Genomic DNA, 17,602 nt, shown 5'->3' with positions numbered 1-17,602 from the left:
CTCCGATAAAGGTCATCAATGTCTTGATTGATTCGGCTGCAAGACCTACTCATCCACAGCACTTCAATTTAGAATAGCAATCTGAGGCTGTCATGGCTATATATAGCCACTCAAATTACTCCAATTTTTTCACTTTTATTGAACATTTACCACCTGAACAGAGTGATCAGTTTCAGGTTATTAATTAATATGGGGCAACTGTTAGGCTTTTCAAGACTCATTGGGATGCCGCAGACACTGCTGCTCAATCTGTCGCTACGACAGTGGTCGTGTGGACAGCATCCTGGCTTTTGGGATTTCCAGGGGTGTCCAAAACACTGTTGAGGATCTTCCCTTCGATGCTCTCAAACTCTTTGTGGAATCCAAAGATGAATTCTTGCATTCCAGAGCTACTTTGAGATCTCTTGAGGTTTACACACTTGAAGCTTTAGTAGATCCCAGACAGCACAGAGATCCTGCCCTACATCATTTTCCACTTTTCAGAGACCTTATGAAGCATTCAAAAAGAACCCATGATTTCAGAGGAAGAGGCTATCTGTTTCTTTGGTGTCTACCACTTAGCTCCCATCAAAATCTAAGCAGCAGTTATGTTGAGTTGGTCGAGAGCCTGGAATAGTCCCACAGAACTGAGCTGCATTTGTTCCATTCTGACGCCTTACTTCCTTTTGGAAACACTCTCCCTCTCCCATTTTCAATCTGCCTGGGAGCAGATTACATCAGACAAATGGGTGCTGAAGGTTATAAGATTGAGGTATTCCATTTATTTTTACCTCTCTTTCCTCTTACCCAGTCCTCTTCAGAAACCCTTCTGATGAGTCCTCCTTAAGGCAGAAAGTCATCTCCCTTCTGCACATAGGAGCTCTAAAAATGTTCCAGCTCAACACATAGGGAAGGTCTTCTACTCCAACTATTTCCTGGTCCTGAAAAAGAATGGGGAATGGAAATTAATTTTAGATCTAAGACTCCTAAACAACTTTGTGAAATCCTCAAAATTCAGGATGTTGACTCTTGCAGCAATAATTCCATCCCTGGAACCGGAGAATCGTTTTTTGTCTCTTGACCTTCAGGACCTATTTTCATATGTGATTCCTCCATCTTGAAAGCAGTTCCTTTTGTTTCTGATACATCAGGATCACTGCCAGCGTTGAGTGCTCCCATTCAGCCTCTTTTCTGCCTCCAGGATGTTTTCGAAGGTTTTAGCACCTTATCTCTGTTGCCTGGGGATAATTGTATTTCCATATCTTGACAAATAGTTACTCAGTGCCCAATCTTACCACAAGGTTTACCATTCTTAATGCAAAAAGTGGTCTCTGTTCCATAAAGTAGGGTTGCAGCTCAACACTGAGAAATATATTTGGACTTCAGTGCAATGAATAGCATTTATAGAAGCCTTCTTAGATGCAATACCAACCAGGCCTTACCTCCCTGCAGTCAGATTCCTGGTGTTAATAGGCTTAATCTCAAAGATTCAAATCAACCCATGCACATCGCAAAGAAATTTTCTTAAATTGCTTCGACACATGGCAGTATGTACCTTTTTGATGCTTCATGGCAGGCTACACCTTTGTTCCCAGGGCTGGGTCAGAATTGTTTATATTCCAAAAAACATAATCTAAACAAGCTGCTGTTGGTCCCTTGTCAAGTTTGAAATTCTCTAAATAAATTTGTGAAAAGTCCCAGTCAGCATCTGTGCAAGAGTTCCTTTTATTCAAACTCCTCCTTTCATCACCATAATGAAAGATGCATCACTGATAGACTGGGGATCACATCTGGGGGCCTGTACCACTCAGGGCAAATGGTCAACCTAAAAGGCACTATTGCACATCAACCTCCTTAAGTTGAGGGCAGTCAGGAATGCCTCTGTCCATTTCTTGCCTTTAATCAGAATCAAGTCCGTAAGGATCTTGACAGACAACATAGCCTGCATATTCTGTATCAACTGATAGGGAGGGTCCAGATTGCCTTCTCTTTGTGCTAAAGCAATAAAACTCTGAAACTGGTGCTTAGACATCTGCATCCTAAGCTCTGCTGCTTATCTCCCAGGGTACAAGATATGATAGCCGATGATCTCAGCAGACACTTTTGCTGGGATTGTGAATGGGAGTTGGAATCCCGAATACTCAATCAAATATTTCTTTGTTGGGGAGTTCTGGAAATAGACTTCTTTAGAACATGAAATGCAAATGATTTTGTTTGGGGTTGCGTGGTTAGGCCCTTGCTCATTGGGAGACACCTTTCTTGTTCTATGGATGAGAGGCCTTCTATATGCATTTCCTCCACCACCTCTGATTGTGGATGTTGAATAAAAATCAAGCATGACAAGGCTAAAATCGTATTACTAGTTCCCACGTGGCTTACAGATCTGATATCCTTACCTAATTCACCCAGCTGTTTTGTCAGGCAGTCATTCTTCCATCCATTCCTCATCTCCTTTCTCAAGATGCTGGTTGAATGTTTCACTCCAACCTGAAGATTCTTCGTCTGAAAGGTTGGCTTCTCAATGGTTCACAGGAATAAAGGCTTCCTATTGTGAGGAAGTACGACAGATGTTATTGAACAGTAGAAAGGAGTCCACTAGCTACACTTACCTTCATGAATGGGAAAGATTAAGCTTTAGGTGTGATCAGAGATGTTCTTCCCCTGCTCATTCATCCCTCTTGTCTGTTTTAGACAACCTTCTACAGTTAAAGACAGGATTATCTGAGTTCCATCAGGGTACGCCTAGCAGTCCAAAAGTTTTTTTGTTCATCGGCTGAGGGATTCCCAGTTTTTCACTCATCCCACAACTGAGGTGTCTCAGAGGATTGGGTAACTTTTCCTTTCAAGTTAAGGAACCCACTCACAATTTGGGATTTAAATCTAGTATTTAAATGTCTTATGAATCCTCCCTTTGAGCCAATAGTTCTCTCTTCCTTCATAAATTTATCTATGAAGACTGCCTTTCTTACTATTTAAATGTCTTATTGATCTTCCCTTTGAGCCAACAGTTCTCTTCCCTCATTAATTTATATATGAAGATTACCTTTCTTGTGTCTATTACCTCTCCTCAAAGTGTTGATGAAATAAGAGATCTAATGATGAGCCCCCATTTGCAATATTTTTCAAGGACGAAGTTTCTTTGTCCATGTCCAAAACATTTACTCAAGGTATTGTCTGAGTTTCATAGTAACCAAGTCATCCATCTTCTGATCTTTTCCCCAAAGACTCATCAGTCCAAGAGGATGCTGCATTTCACACTTTGGATTTTAGGAAGGCATTAGGCTTTTATCTGGACAGAACCAGCTCATTTAGGAGCTCACCCAGACTATTTGTATCAATTGTGAATAGGTCTGAAGGTTCAACAGTTTCCACTGAAAGATTCACCAGGTGGATTTCTGATTGTATTATATTGTGCTACAAATCTGTTGACAGTCAGCCTCATCTTAGGGTGTTGGCCCATTCCATGAGGTCTATCTCTACCTCTATGGTACTGTTCAAACGTGTTCCAGTTCTGGATGTTTGCAAGGCTGCAACTTGGATGTCAATACAAATCTTTTCTAGACATTATGCAAAAGTCTAGTCTTCAAAATCAGATGTTGCCTTTCGAAATGCAGTCTTTTCGTCAGTCTTGGAGTGACTCCAAAGCTACCACCTGCTGTTGCAAGTGCTGTATAGTAGATACCTGAAGTGAAGCACCTGGGGGGACACTATGAAAATAAGGATAATAATGTCTTCATAATAGTACTAAGACATTTAAAATAAAGAAGTAAAAGACTGTTTTCCAACAGCCAGAAGGCTATTACTGAAAGAGAGGTTACTCACCCTGTCAAGTAATGCTCCACTACACTCCTTCCTTCCCCTCTGCTTCGGAGTTTCCTTTGCAGACTTTGTGGTGGAGAAGGACTGAGGGCGGTTTGACTACAGAGTCCTATGTAGCATCAGTGCAGGGCACAAGAAAGTGTAGGGCGCATGTGAGGGTCAACTGGGCACAGCTACCAAAAATGTCTTATCAGAGGCGCACTGGGTGTAGGCACATCTGAAGTTGAGCATCCATGAGCGCACACATCTCGAACTCCAGTTACTGCATAGGGTGAATAACCTTTCTTTCGGTTATAGGCTTCTAGCTGTTGGAAAACAGTCTTTTATTTATTTATTTTGAATGTCTTAGTACTATTATGGAGATAGAATTATGGATAGAAAAACTAAATTTAAGAAGCTTATTTAGTCTGGTGGCTTTCTAAATTTTTGAGTTTAGAGTTCCTTTAGCAAATTTTTCCAACATTTTTGGACTTTTTGCCATATTTATTAATGATTATCTCCCTTTTCAGTCTTACTACGAATGCTATTGGCATTTAAGCTGTGGGTGAGGTACTTCAGCAGTTAGAATAGCAAGTGAAAAATGGTCTTGGAAATGTGTTTTGAGCAATCTACAAAATACAGACTAAATGTTTTGTTGCAACCTCCCAGAGACAGGAATCCCTTCCCCACAAATGCCTCTTCAAAAATACCTTTAAGATCCAAGGGTAAAAGTTACCCTTTGTAGGATGGTATAACAGATTCCAAAGGAGGGATGAGCTCCATTATGGGGGAGGGAGGCCAAATCACCTACACACGTTACACATACCAAGTGCATGACATGAGACATGCTGACTGTGACAATTGTCTGATATGGAGGGTCTTAGAATGAAAGTTCACAGGTAAAACAGGATTTCCCCTTTATGATAGAAAGCTGACTAATCTGGCGGACAAAAAGTATAATAATGTCCAGCTTGACAAATTCAAACTGGAATTAAAGTGCACATTTTTGAAAGTGAGGATAATTAACCATTGGAACAATTTAACATGGGATCTTTTTGTTCTCTATTACTTGAAACTTTCAAATAAAGATTGGATGTCTTTCTAAAAATATGCTCCACCTCAACCACAAAAAATGTAGGCTTGATGCTGAAATTGCTGGGTGAAATACTGTGACGTGTGTTATACAGGTTAGACCATATTATTTTAATGGTTCCTTCTGACCTTAAATCTGTGAATTTATGAAAAAACATTTTCCAGTGTAATCCCTCCACTGATACTCTGAGTGTGTCATCTTCTGTACACAAGCTGGGACAGCTCCAGTGGTTTCAAGGCACTGCTAGGGATATTGGTCGTGTCCATTTTGACCGATTGCCAGACGTCCACCTCTACTGTTAGAAGTAGTCATGTTGTTTCTCGCTGTCCCATGTATTTATATTCACCTGATTGACTACTTTATATTTTCCCTATGAAGTAGAGAGCTTCTCATATGTCTCCTCTGTATTCCGTATATTCCTTATTTCTCGGTTTCTGCTTTCTCCTTGTGTTGGGTGTATTATGGACCTCTGATTGGAGCATTCCCTGGGAAATGGATTTCCTTGCCCCATCAAGATATTGGAGCAACTCAAAAAGGCAAAAGCAAAGTTGAGGCATGGACCTATATGTAAGGTTCCCTTCCAATCAACCTCTGAAGGAGAGCTTGCCTTCATTAAATGAAGGCTTTCAACTATAGCCTTATTAATTTCTGGATTATTATGTTGGTTATTGATTGGTTTGATATTACATTAGTGACCTGGGCTATTGGCCTCCTAAATGAGTATAGTATTGGGATAACAGGGTGAGAAGTTTAGGTTTGGAGACTCTAGGAGCACATGAGGAACAATGACCCCAGCTGATACACGTACAAGTTCTCAATTTAGTGGATTTATTATCAAATCCACTAAGCAGATAAACAGCGACTCAAATGCTGAAATACAGCAACAGATAATGTGTGCAAATTGTTTAGCCCTATGATTAGCATCTCTGATGTCTCCTGTAGGGGGACCCTGGAGTGTCAGTCAATATCTTACTACTACTCCTCATCACCACCAAAGGTTGTCATCTTACTATCTACACATACATCTCTCCCCCTTCCCTCCCGGGCACACCTTTTATCCTGAGTTATGCTAACACCTACTAAGGTTCATACATGTGCATGAGTTCCAATCCCTTTCCATAGGTTTTGGAAGAACTCTTCTTGCAGTATTCCAAGAGGCTGAACCAGGATTCCTCTTCATTGCCCTCAGAGGCTTAGAGATACTTCTGTTCTAGGTACAGAGAGAAGCAAAACTCATCAGTGATTCATGTAGAGGTTACTAGGAGAAAATTAGCCTATGAGTAATTTTTCCATTCCTTCGTAGTATTTGCAATCCAAAAGTTTTGCTCTAGCACATGAGCCAGAAAATAAAATCCATTAGAAACTGAATCTGCAAAATAATCTAGTGTGTTTTCATTGTCAATATGGAGAAACGCAAATAGTGAAGCAGTAAAAGAAGGAAAAAATAGACTAGATTCTTCAGGAGCCTCTGTATGTTCCCAGCCTCCTCCCGCTGCCTAGACAAGCGGAGGCCCGGACATGTGGTGCAGTCTACCCCTGGTGGTGAGCATGCATAACCTTTTAAAGCCATGTCTAGTAAGTGAATTTTTGAATGCCCTCACATGGCACTGTACATCAGACACCCTAGTCTCTTTAAAGGAGTACATCATCCCCCCCCCCCCCCCCACACACACACACACACACACACAACTGCTTCAGTTCTCCTCATCTGCCTCAAAGAGCAGACCTTTCGCATATTAGTTGACTTGCATGTTTTTCCAGACTGGTGCTCATGTCATAGAATCATAGGGTTAGAAGGGACTGGGACATAGGGTTAGAAGGGTCATTTAGTCTAACCCCTTGCACATGTGCGGGATTTGTTGTGTCTAAACTATCCAAGAAAGATAGTTATCCAGGCTCTTTTTGAAAACGTTCAGTGAAAGAGATTCCAAGACTTTCCTAGGCAGTTTGCTCCATTGTCCTGCTGTTTTTAGAGTTTGGAAGTTTTTCCTAAGATTTAATCTAAATCTGCTATGCTGTAGTTTGAACTCATTGCCTCTTGTCCTGCCTTCTGTGGCAAGAGAGAACAATTTTCTTCATCTTTTTTATTGTAGCTTTTCAAGTATTTAAAGATCACTATCATATCCCTCCTTATTCTCCTCTTTTCCAAACTAAACATACGCAGTTCCTTCAGCCTTTACTCACATGGCTTGCAGTCTGTCCCTTTGATCATCTTTGTCTCTGGCTTCTCTGCATCCTTTCCAGTTTCTCTACCTCCTTTCTATACAGCAGTGACCAAAATTGGACAGACTCCATCTGAGGCCTAATCAGCCCGAGTAGACTGGTACTATCAACTCTTATGACTTGCATGCTGTGTCTCTATTAATGCAACCTAAAATTGCATTTGCTTTTTTTTTCCAATAGCATCACATTGTTGATTCATGCTGAGGTTGTGGATCTCAGAAGTGCTGCTGCCCAAACCAGTTATCCCCCATTCTGGATTTGTGCATTTGGTTTTTCTTTCCCAAGGTAGCCCCTTGTATGTCCAACATCTGGTGTTCTTGAAGGAGTCTCAGTTCCTGACTCAGTGTCTCATTTCCAAGATATTCACTCCTCGGACCTGTAGAGACTTGAGGCTACAGGCTTATCATCCCTCTGAGGCCCGGAAACCAAGATATCTGTCCTCAGGCCAGTCTTGTGCATGCCCAAGGCATCCCTATTTTTTGCTCAGGTCCTTGCTTTCTGGGCCTAAGAGGCACTTGCTGGTACTAGAGTTGGCTACAGGATCTGGTTCTAGTTTCATTAACTGCTGCCAGAGGCACTATCTCACGTCAGTGAACTTCAGCAGCACCGTACCCTAAGATGGCTTCATAACCTGACTCTGGCACTGATGGCAACCTTGATGCACCAACTATCCCAGTACCTACTCTTTCCCTGGTACCAGAAACACACAAAAAGGGTACACTTTCTGCTTCTCTGCCAGAGACAACCCTGCTTCTTAGCACTGACTTTCACCTCCACAAAATTTCTTCCTAAAGTAAGGAGAAAAAGAAAAATTTTAGTATGAGAGAAGTTGTATGAAGAAAAAGAAGCGTACCCACATTTCTATACCAACCATCCCAATTCGGGAGCCATTGCTCAATCTGAACAGGAGAAGTTGGCACTGATGTCAGAGGATCTCTCTCTTCATCCAGGAATCTGTATTTCCATGCCTTAGTCCTAAACCTCTGGCACACATCCTGGCTGCCTTCTTTTGAAATCACAACCCATTTTCCAGCCCCTTGGCCGGATTCTCCCTGTTATGGAAGTAGTAAAGAGCAGCCTTGGTGCATTCTAAGGCAGGATCATAGGTCCCCAATACCATGCGCCATAACTCAGTACATTTCAGCCCATTTTCCACTTCTCCCTGATGCCTGCCTCCTGAAAGGAGATGTTTCAAGATCCTGTACAGCTGCTTACATGGCTTATTCATATCAAAGTTAATTCAGGTCCTTATTTGAAGCAGCTAAGTCAGAACTCTGGGCACTATCTGATTCACAGTCTGGGGAGATGTCCCCACTTCTGGCTCTAGTTAAAGCACCACAACTGTTGACACCAGCACTGACTGTTCTGGCACCTACAGATTATACCATTTCGGCTTGCTATCCCTTTCAGAGACCTGATACTTCCACTAGTGGATGACTACGATTTGGGATATTTTGGAAGAGGATGCCCCTTAGGATACCAACAAATGTCCTGGTGTGGGTGTATTGTAGATATCACTTTAACCGATGAAAACATAGGATTTACTGCCATGTCATGACCTGATGTTTTCGAACAGTTTATCGATTTCACATGAAGAGCCTAAAGCACCTTACAACTGGAAAAGGTACTTTCACAGTGGAGTCAACAGATCTTTTGTTGGCATCTCACAGACCTAGGCTGAGGAAAAAATCACTATTCCCCTTAACCAGAATTTGTGGTTGAATCAGACTTCCACCTCACAGGTCTGTAGTAGAACACACTATATGTACTCCCATTCTGTCTGAGGAGTTCCATTTTGGGGGGTAACATCCTGTCCCCAATTACTTTGTGGGAGCCCAGAATGAATTAAAAGGCTCAATTCTCTTTATTCAGCATCCGAATCCAGGGAAGGCAGAAGATTTGGATGACTTCGGATGCAGGTTTTATTCTTCAGGCTCCCTAGGCATGAGAGCAGAAAGTTGCCAAACTATAATAGACAGGTATTCCTATATAGTCTGGGAAACCCTGAACTCTGTCCTAGGTTCAGCCCCAGACTTGAGAAAATAGGCAACTAATTTCCTTGTGGGTGAGGATTGTACTATAGCCAAGCATGCACTTGAAGTGGTCTGTGATGTGTCTAACATAAATATCAGTTCTGTGGCTCCAGGAGGAGCTAGTGGCTCTGTTCCTGAGGGAATACTTTAAAAATCCAGGGGAGATTCGAGGCCTTATCTGTAGACCAGGAGCTCTACAGTCACACAACTAACAAGGTGCTATAGAAAATGAAGTTCACTAGGGTCCCTGCTAGATTTTGTTATCTTTCTTACCCGTGACCTTTTTCCAGAGACATTTACTATCCTTACCCAGTTTCACGTTCCACAGGTGGGACAGGCTTAACTTTGCAGTGATTCTCTTCACAGAGGAGATTCCAATCCCTTTTAAGACCTACCTATCGTAGAAGGCCTTAGCAGCAATAAAGGAGCAAGCATCCTCAAATTCTTCAACTCAGACCACTTTAGCTATCTATAAGAAACAGATTTGATGTGCACCCAACAGATAAATGCATTTATCTTTCCCATCTAATTCCATTCCATTCACTCCTTTCTCAGTCCTCATCTATCCTGCTTTTACAACACCCGATGTGTGATTATTTCTAGTTGCTGGATCTTGGGGACTATTCTTGACACACATTCCTTCCATTTTGGCACCAGGTCTCCTCACAATTCTCCTTCCCTCCCTCTTCAGAAAAGCTTTTCCTAAGCTGGTCTTCCTGGAAGAATTTGAGGTGCTCCTGTCAAAGGAACCATAGAATAAGTCCTCTGAAATACCAAGAAAAGGGATTTTACACTTGATGTTTTCTCATCACCAAGAAAGTAGAAGGTCCGAGACCCATTCTAGGCTTGGGGAACCTGAACAAATAAGATAATCAAGAACTTGAAGTTCAGGATGACTTGGGGATCTCATTCCTTCACTGCCATAAGCTGACTGGTTTGCAGCTCTGTTTGTAGGATGCATACTTATACATACATTCTGTTCCCTTGCGAAGCAGAAGAATACAAGACCAGTACAAGCAGTCCCTAAAACTAGATAAGTAATAACAACGTTCACTAATGGGCCATGCAAAGACAGATCTATTTGTGGCAAGAGAATAAGAGACTCCTTGATTATTGTACCAGATTGACAGGGAAAATATTTTCACAAGCTTCCCACATGGCCACATCAGCAATGATATTTAGAGTTCCTAGAGCTGACCAAGGAAAATCCTTACCTGCTTCCTCTTTCCCATGACGACTTATCCTAAAGTGGAGATCAGTTACAGAACCTAAATGCTAGATCATCTGACAGTTTGGAGGATACTTTCCTAATCTGTATAGACTGTTTCATGTTTACAGTGTGCTGCCAATTCTCCTTCACTCAAGGAAAGGCATCTACCTTGAAATGTTATAGACAAAAACATTTTACACCTGGCCACTAATAAGAACTTGACTCCATCAAATGCTGGGTTGTCAGCAGTTTTGAGCTATCTTCTGTTTGTGAAGTCATATATTTTGGGTTGTGTGTCTCTTCTCTGAAAGTGCACCTAGAAGCTGTGGATTTTGATCTGGAACATTTCACTTTAGCACATCAGCATTTTCCTGTGAAACTTAAATTTTCAAGAAAAATTCTGACCAGCTCCATTTTTAAGCAAAGATTCTTCTAAATAGATTAAGAAGTGTATAAAGCTATGTTTTGCTAGGATGCCAGTTCCTACAACTACTCTGTTTTTGTAGTTTTTCCTCCTGATCTTACTGTTGAATTTTGGCCCATTTGATAGGATAGTATGTAGAGACTGAAAGTCAAGTGAGAAGCTTCTGCTTTAGCTCTTCATTTCACTTATGTATACAAAGCATACCTGAAGCCAAAGGAATAATGTGTATGTAAGCCTGTTGCTGAGAGGTTATATGCCATTGGCCATGTAACAGGTTTAGTCAAATATTTCTTAGTTCATTGAGAGCAAATGTAAAAAGATTTGCCTTCAGTGGTAAGGCCATATATTTTACTATAGTGACTTCTCCAAGCATAGGTATTGGAGGTATTCATAATTGGAGGTATTCTGCTATTTTTTTGCTACAGTATGTTTATGTATGTGAGGTGCTAGTTGGTGGTGCTGCTGACACTTTTTCTTCTCAGGAGCTTTCCGCTTTTCATCATAGTTCCACTGATTATGGTTTTCAGTTACAGAATTGAATATTACTTTTTATTTTCTTTCAGGTTGTCTTGACACATTGGCTGCTATGCAGGACTTAAAAATGGGTGTAGCAAACACAGAGGAGGAGACTCAAGCAGTAATGAAAGTTTATTCCAAGGAAGATTATAGCGTTGTTAACAGATTTGAAAGTATGTACTCAGTATTGTTTTGCTGCACAAATAAATGGACTTCCATTCCACAAATCTGGTTTTATATAAATCTATAATGATTTGTTCCTTTTAGGTCATGGAGGAGGTTGGGGTTATTCAGCCCATTCAGTGGAAGCTATCCGTTTCTATGCCGATACTGACATTTTACTTGGTGGTCTTGGCCTTTTTGGAGGTAGAGGTGAATACACTGCTAAAATAAAGGTAAGAGATGAACTTTTTCAAAACATACTGTTTTAAGATCATGGCTTTAGAAATGTAATTTAGGATTGATAGGATTTTTAATGTTTTTACTAATGGGGTGGAAGGTCCCTTGTTGCACAACTGTAAAGGCTATCCATCAAACAAAAAACATGGAAAGACCCTCAGAAGAATATGAATCAGGCTCCTCTCTGAGGCAGTATTGATTGAGTGTCTCATGATGATGGTGGTATGGGGGAGGTGTAGAACTGAGAGCTTCAACACTCATCTTTAAAATCCCATGCAACGTTTTCAAGAATAGGGGTGTTGATGGTAATGTACTGACCAAATTCATATTAGGTGATTACCAGTTAGCCTATCTAAATTATTCCTGCAGTTTCACTTTTCTCAGTGTTCTTTACTACTCGTCCAACATTTCTAAGTAGCATTTCTGTTAGCTTTTGAAGCTCTTCATTGATGATGGCTGAAGTTATTAGAAACTTTGTTCATTGAAGTGCTTTTGTATCATTCGGGATGAAAGGAGAATTCATTATAGTATTTCTGAAGAAGTGATATTTGGGTGATATTGTTTTCTTAAACGTTATAGCATTGAGCTACTAGAAAGGTTTAAAGCTGAACAAGAGCATGCTCTCATACTTACAGCTGGGGACGGATGACCCTTATTTTGTATTTTTTTTCTAATAACTCACTGCACTGTTATTGAAAATGCTTGCATCAGGTTCCGCAAAGCTTAAAACCTGAATAATAGGTTTGGTTATATAGGTTGCTGTCTAACTAAAACATGCTAAAAATCTATAAGCAAAATTCTGTTGAGTATTAGGCTATTGAGGACAGCACTCAGTTAAAATAAGACATCTAATTGCTAAACTGTGCAGTAAAGTCAAGTGATTTTTCTAATGGTAATTCTTCCTGGTTTTTTTGGTTATGTGAAAATGGACACAACATAGGCTCTCCAAAACGTTTTCCAGAGTTTTCTGGAACCCTTTTGTCCCTTATTGAAGCAGCAGTAATAAGTTTCAAGAAGGAGGAATGTGATAGCTTAAAAAAAAAAAGCAGTCCTCTTTCCCAGTCATAACAGAAGAACTGAGTGTAATCAAAATGTATTTTACTGACCTACAAGTTTCTCTGGCCCTATTCAGACACACACAGAAGATATCATCTGTGCTGACAAGAAATTATGAGCTTAGGCCCTGAATCTAGAGATATGCTTGTGACTACCTTTATGCACTGAGTAGCCCCATTGACATCAGTATTGAAATTGCTGATATCATTAATGTATCATGAAGAAAAAACTTGATATTTCTAAGGGAAAAAACAAATAGGAATAAAAGATTTTTAAAAGAACTTACACATAATAGAGAAGCCAAAAAGGATACACACCAGTTTTCTCCACTTTGTGGGTCTTTATTGAGTTACTCAAAACTTTACTCAATATTATGGGTTTACTCAAATGGAACTTCATACAACCCATGTTTCAAGATGGTCATAATTTTCCAAGTTAATACATTTCACCTACATACGATTTTTTTGGTTATTCACTGTTTTTTATGCTGCTGAATTATTAATTCCTGTGGTTCATATTTATTTCAGAAACATCTCAGAGGATGTTGAAAGGAAAGGAACAAGTTCGCTATATCTAATATACTTAAAACCTGTTCTTCTTTGAGTGCTTGCTTATATCCATTTCATTATAGGTGTGTGCATGCCTCCATGCACGGCTACTGGAACTTTTTTCCCCTTAGCAGATCCTGTAGGGCCGGCTCCGGCGCCCCCTGGAGCTCCGCGCACATGCCGCAGTATATGAGGTGCTGTTGGCCCTATGCCCCCTCAGTTCCTTCTTTCCGCCCATGACATTGCTGGAACTATCCTTGCTTGCTTTGCAAGTGCTAATTCCCTTTGTTCTGAACTTAGTTTTTTCTGTTACTGTATTGTTAGATAGCTTAGTTTAGTAGCTGTTAACAGTGGTAGTTAGAGACTTCAGGTAGTCCCAGCTGGGACTTAGCTGAGACCAGGGTATGCTTCGGTCACTGGGTTTCAAACCGTGTGCCTCCTGCAGGAAGGCTTTCCCACTTAGCAACCCCCATGACAGCTGCCTGAAGTCTTGGAGAAGCCCACCGTAAGGACAAGTGTAAGATCTGCAAGGCTTTCAAACCAAAGACTCAAAAGGACAGAGAAATCCATTTGAAAGCCTTGCTTATGGAGGCAGCGCTTCATCCGGCCTCTGAGCCGACCCTCTCCGTCTCATTACTGAGCATGGGATCGGTATAGAGTGCACCGTCGGCATCGGCCGCGACTCAGAACCACGCTGCTTCCCCAGTGCAGAAGAAGAAGAGGAAGCAGCATAGGGAATGCGGACATTCCCACGCTCCATTGAAAGGGGCAGGGTTGAGCAGTGAGCCACACCGAGGTTGGCCCGTGGAGACATCTCTCCGGAGCCAGCATCTCTAGTCAGGGAGCATCCCCCAACTTGTGGGAGTGGGGTAGCCCCTCTGTCCCTGCCAGCGCCATCGACACCGGAGGCCTTTCAGGCAGCAAGATCCTTGTTGGCCTTGCCTATGCTGCCTACGCCATGCCCTCCGCTGAGGGAGAAGGGGCTAATGTCGCAGGGGAAACCCGCGTTGGGTCCCCCTGAGTGGCTGAGCACATCCCCGTTACGGGAGGAAGATCTCCTGCTGGATGGTCACCTAGGGTGGAGCAGTGCTGCTCCCCTAGTAGTCGCTGCAGGTTGGGGTCATCGGACCGACCTGCACCGACACAGGATGTGGAGTCTCCCTCCTGATGCCAGTGTCAATCCCCAGCACCGGGAGCAGCTCACGCCAGGAGATGGCACTCCACAAATGGTTCCCGCTGTTCCTGCTCCCCGGCACCGAGGAGTTCGCCCACACCGAGGCGGCACAGAAATCGATAACTGGAAATGGACTTGGTACCGAGGAGTTTGCCTGCCCCAAGGCAGCATTGAACCCAGTCGCCAAAAGCCAACATGGGGCCAAGAGGCAAGCGGCACCGAAAGTCGTCGGTACCGAGACAACGCTTCGGTACATCTAGCTCCTCGGAGCGCGACTTTGGACACTGGCACCGATCACGGCACCGAAGGCATCCCTCATCGTCATCGAGGTTGGTGGTGTCGAGATGGCGTTCTCTGGAAAGACAGAGCACCCCTGACTCAGGACACCGTTCCCTCCTGGCTTGGTACCGCAAGGCGAGGGCCTCAGATTCTTCACTGACACTGCTTCGGGGTCCTCCCTGGCGGGGTAGTCGTCGACAGAAGGTGTCCGAGCTCCTGGATGGCCTCAAGGGCAGTGGCCTCCCCAATGGCCTTATTGGGACCCCTGGGGTTTCCAGGTGAGGCCGGGACCCAATCTGTTAAGTCTTCGGGGCTACAGTCAATTTCCCCGGTACCAGGGAAGGTCTATCACCCACCCTCAGACGATGATTTGGACCCCCAGGAGGGGAACTTCTGTGGGTACTGCTAGTCTTTAGGAAGGGGCACCACCTCTGGCTGTACCCCTTCAATCCTCCTCCTCCTCCTCACTGGACGAAAGTCTCCCCCAAGACCACTCAGCACCACTGGATGATTTCAGGGCACACCAAGAGCTGCTCAAAAGGGTTGCCACCAACTTGGGGCTGGACCAGGTGGAGGAACTAAAAGAGGCTATGGACAGTCTTTTCAGTGTGCTAGGGGCTGCCCTAGCTCAAGTAGCCCTCCCCATCCATGAAGGGGTCCTCAGAATAGTGAAGTCCCTGTGGCAAACCCCTTCTTCGGTGGCCCCGACGTCTAAGGCGGCTGAGAAGAAATATTACATCCCGGCCAAAGGGTTTGAGTGTCTGTTTATTCACCCCTTCCCTGGGACACTGGTGGTGGATGTTGCCAACCAGAGGGATAGGCAGGGGCAGCCGGGGTCTACTTCCAAAAACAAGGACAAGAAATTGGACTTGTTTGGGAGAAAAATATATTCTTCAGCAAGCCTACTATTTAGCATGGCCAATCAGTAGGCTCTCCTGGGCAGGTATAATTTGAATCTGTGGGACTCGCTGAGGTGCTTTGCTGAGGCCCTGCCCCAGGACCAGGCCTTTGAGTTTAAGACAATCGTGGAAGAGGATACCACGGTAGCTAGAGCAGTGCTCCAGGCGTCTTCAGATGCGGCTGACTCGGCAGGAAGGGCTTTAGCCTTCGCCACTTGCATGCGTAGATTCTCATGGCTCCAATCCTCTGGGCTGTCCCAAGAGGTTCAGCAGTCCATCCAGGTCCTTCCCTTTGATGGGTCAGCTTTGTTTTCCGACCAGACTGATGCTAAGTTGCATGGTCTGAAGGACTCGAGGGCCACGTTTCACTCCCTGAGCCTTTACACACCAGTCTTCTAGGCATCAGTCACATCCCCAGGCACAGCAGCAGCAAAGGTTCCAACCTCTGCCGTTCCCAACAGGAAAGAAATAGGGGGTCTAGGAGATGCAATCCGCCCCCGAGTTACTCATCAGCCCCCCAGCAGGGGTCCTCCAGGTGGTCGGGCAACCAAAGGAGGCACTTTTGATGGGGAGCCTGAGGGTGGCGCCCCAACCTTTCTCCTGGATCCATCCTGCCCTTTTTTGAACCGCTTAGCTCCCTTCCACTCCGAGTGGGCCAGAATTACTTCGGACCGCTGGGTCCTTGGTATAGTTTTGGTGGGCTACGCCATCCAGTTTGCCTCATTTCCCCCCAACAACCCTCCCCCTTTGTCCCTCTTCAGGGACCACTCTCACGACCAACTCCTCATACAGGAAGTGGAGACCCTCAGCCTGGGAGTGGTGGAAAAGGTCCCTCAGGGCATGGCGGGGAAAGGGTTCTACTCAAGGTACTTCCTCATTCTCAAGGTGAAAGGGGGTCTAAGGCCCATATTAGACCTGTGTCATCTCAACAAATATATCAAGAGATTCAAGTTTCATATGGTCTTCCTAGCTTCCATAATCCTTTCCCTGGATCCAGGAGACTGGTATGCCTCCTTCGATCTCAAGGATGCATATTTCCACATATCTGTCTTCCCCCACCACAGGTGCTTCCTTTGTTTCATGGTGGCTGGCTCCAACTAACAGTTCACAGCCTTACCCTTTAGCCTATCTTCAGCCCTGAGAGTGTTTACCAAATGCATGGCGGTAGTGGCTGCGCACCTGAGACGAAAGGGTGTACAAATTTTCCCATACCTGGATGATTGGCTAATCAGGGGCAGGTCCAGGTCCTAAGTGCAAAGGAGTGTGACCCTCACTTGCGCCACTTGCTGCAGGCTGGGCCTGTTGATAATCAAACACAAGTCCACGTTAAACCCAGAGTAGCGCAGAGTTCATTGGTGCTACCCTGGATGCTTCCCAGACCAGAGCCTTCCTGTCCCAACCAAGCTTTGAGGCAGTGGTCTGCATTATCTCCCTTCTGCACCAATGCCCCATGACGACACCCAGGCATTGTCCGCAGCTGTTAGGTGCAGGCCGCTATGTGACCTATGTGGTGAGACTCGCTCTTCTGAAGCTCTCACCGCTTCAGGCATGGTTGGCCTCGGTGTATGTCCCGAGCAGACAACCCCTAGATTGGGTAGTCACAGTTGCCCCACCCGTCCTAGCCTCCCTAGACTGGTGGAGGACTCCCGGGCACTGCTGAAGGGCGTTCCATTTGAGGAAGTAGTGACCTCGATTACCCTAATATCGGATGCCTCGGATATAGGGTGGGAGGCCCATATCCGTGCCAAACTCGGCACTCAAGGGATCTGGTTGAGAGAGGAGAGGCACCTGCCCATCAGTGTGAAGGAACTGCAGGCCATTCACCTAGCATGCAAAATGTTCCTCCGCTTCCTTGTGGGTGGTACAGGTGCTGACGGATAACACTGCAGCCATGTACTACATCAACAGGCAGGGGGGAGCCCACTCCTCAGTCCTCTGAAGAGAACCTATCCGCCTGTGGGACTTTGCCGT

General features: G+C 44.1%; 1 protein-coding gene across 7 annotated transcripts in view; it reads left to right on the top strand.

The window, feature by feature from the left end:
* MYCBP2 (MYC binding protein 2) overlaps positions 1–17,602 on the top strand; it is a 477,832-nt gene that overhangs the window by 174,595 nt on the left and 285,635 nt on the right. For all 7 annotated transcript variants that reach the window (XM_067563270.1, XM_067563273.1, XM_067563271.1 and 4 more), the window contains 2 exons: positions 11,324–11,449; positions 11,544–11,671. In XM_067563270.1, coding sequence (XP_067419371.1) covers positions 11,324–11,449; positions 11,544–11,671 — 254 coding nt within the window. The remainder of the gene's footprint in view (positions 1–11,323; positions 11,450–11,543; positions 11,672–17,602) is intronic.

This window comes from Emydura macquarii, unplaced genomic scaffold (assembly GCF_026122565.2).
Source record: "Emydura macquarii macquarii isolate MOO-44397 ecotype Brisbane River unplaced genomic scaffold, CSIRO-AGI_Emac_v2 contig_2473, whole genome shotgun sequence".
NCBI lineage: Eukaryota > Metazoa > Chordata > Testudines > Chelidae > Emydura > Emydura macquarii.
Note: the sequence above shows the minus strand (reverse complement) of the source record. Positions and strands in the feature narration are given on the sequence as shown.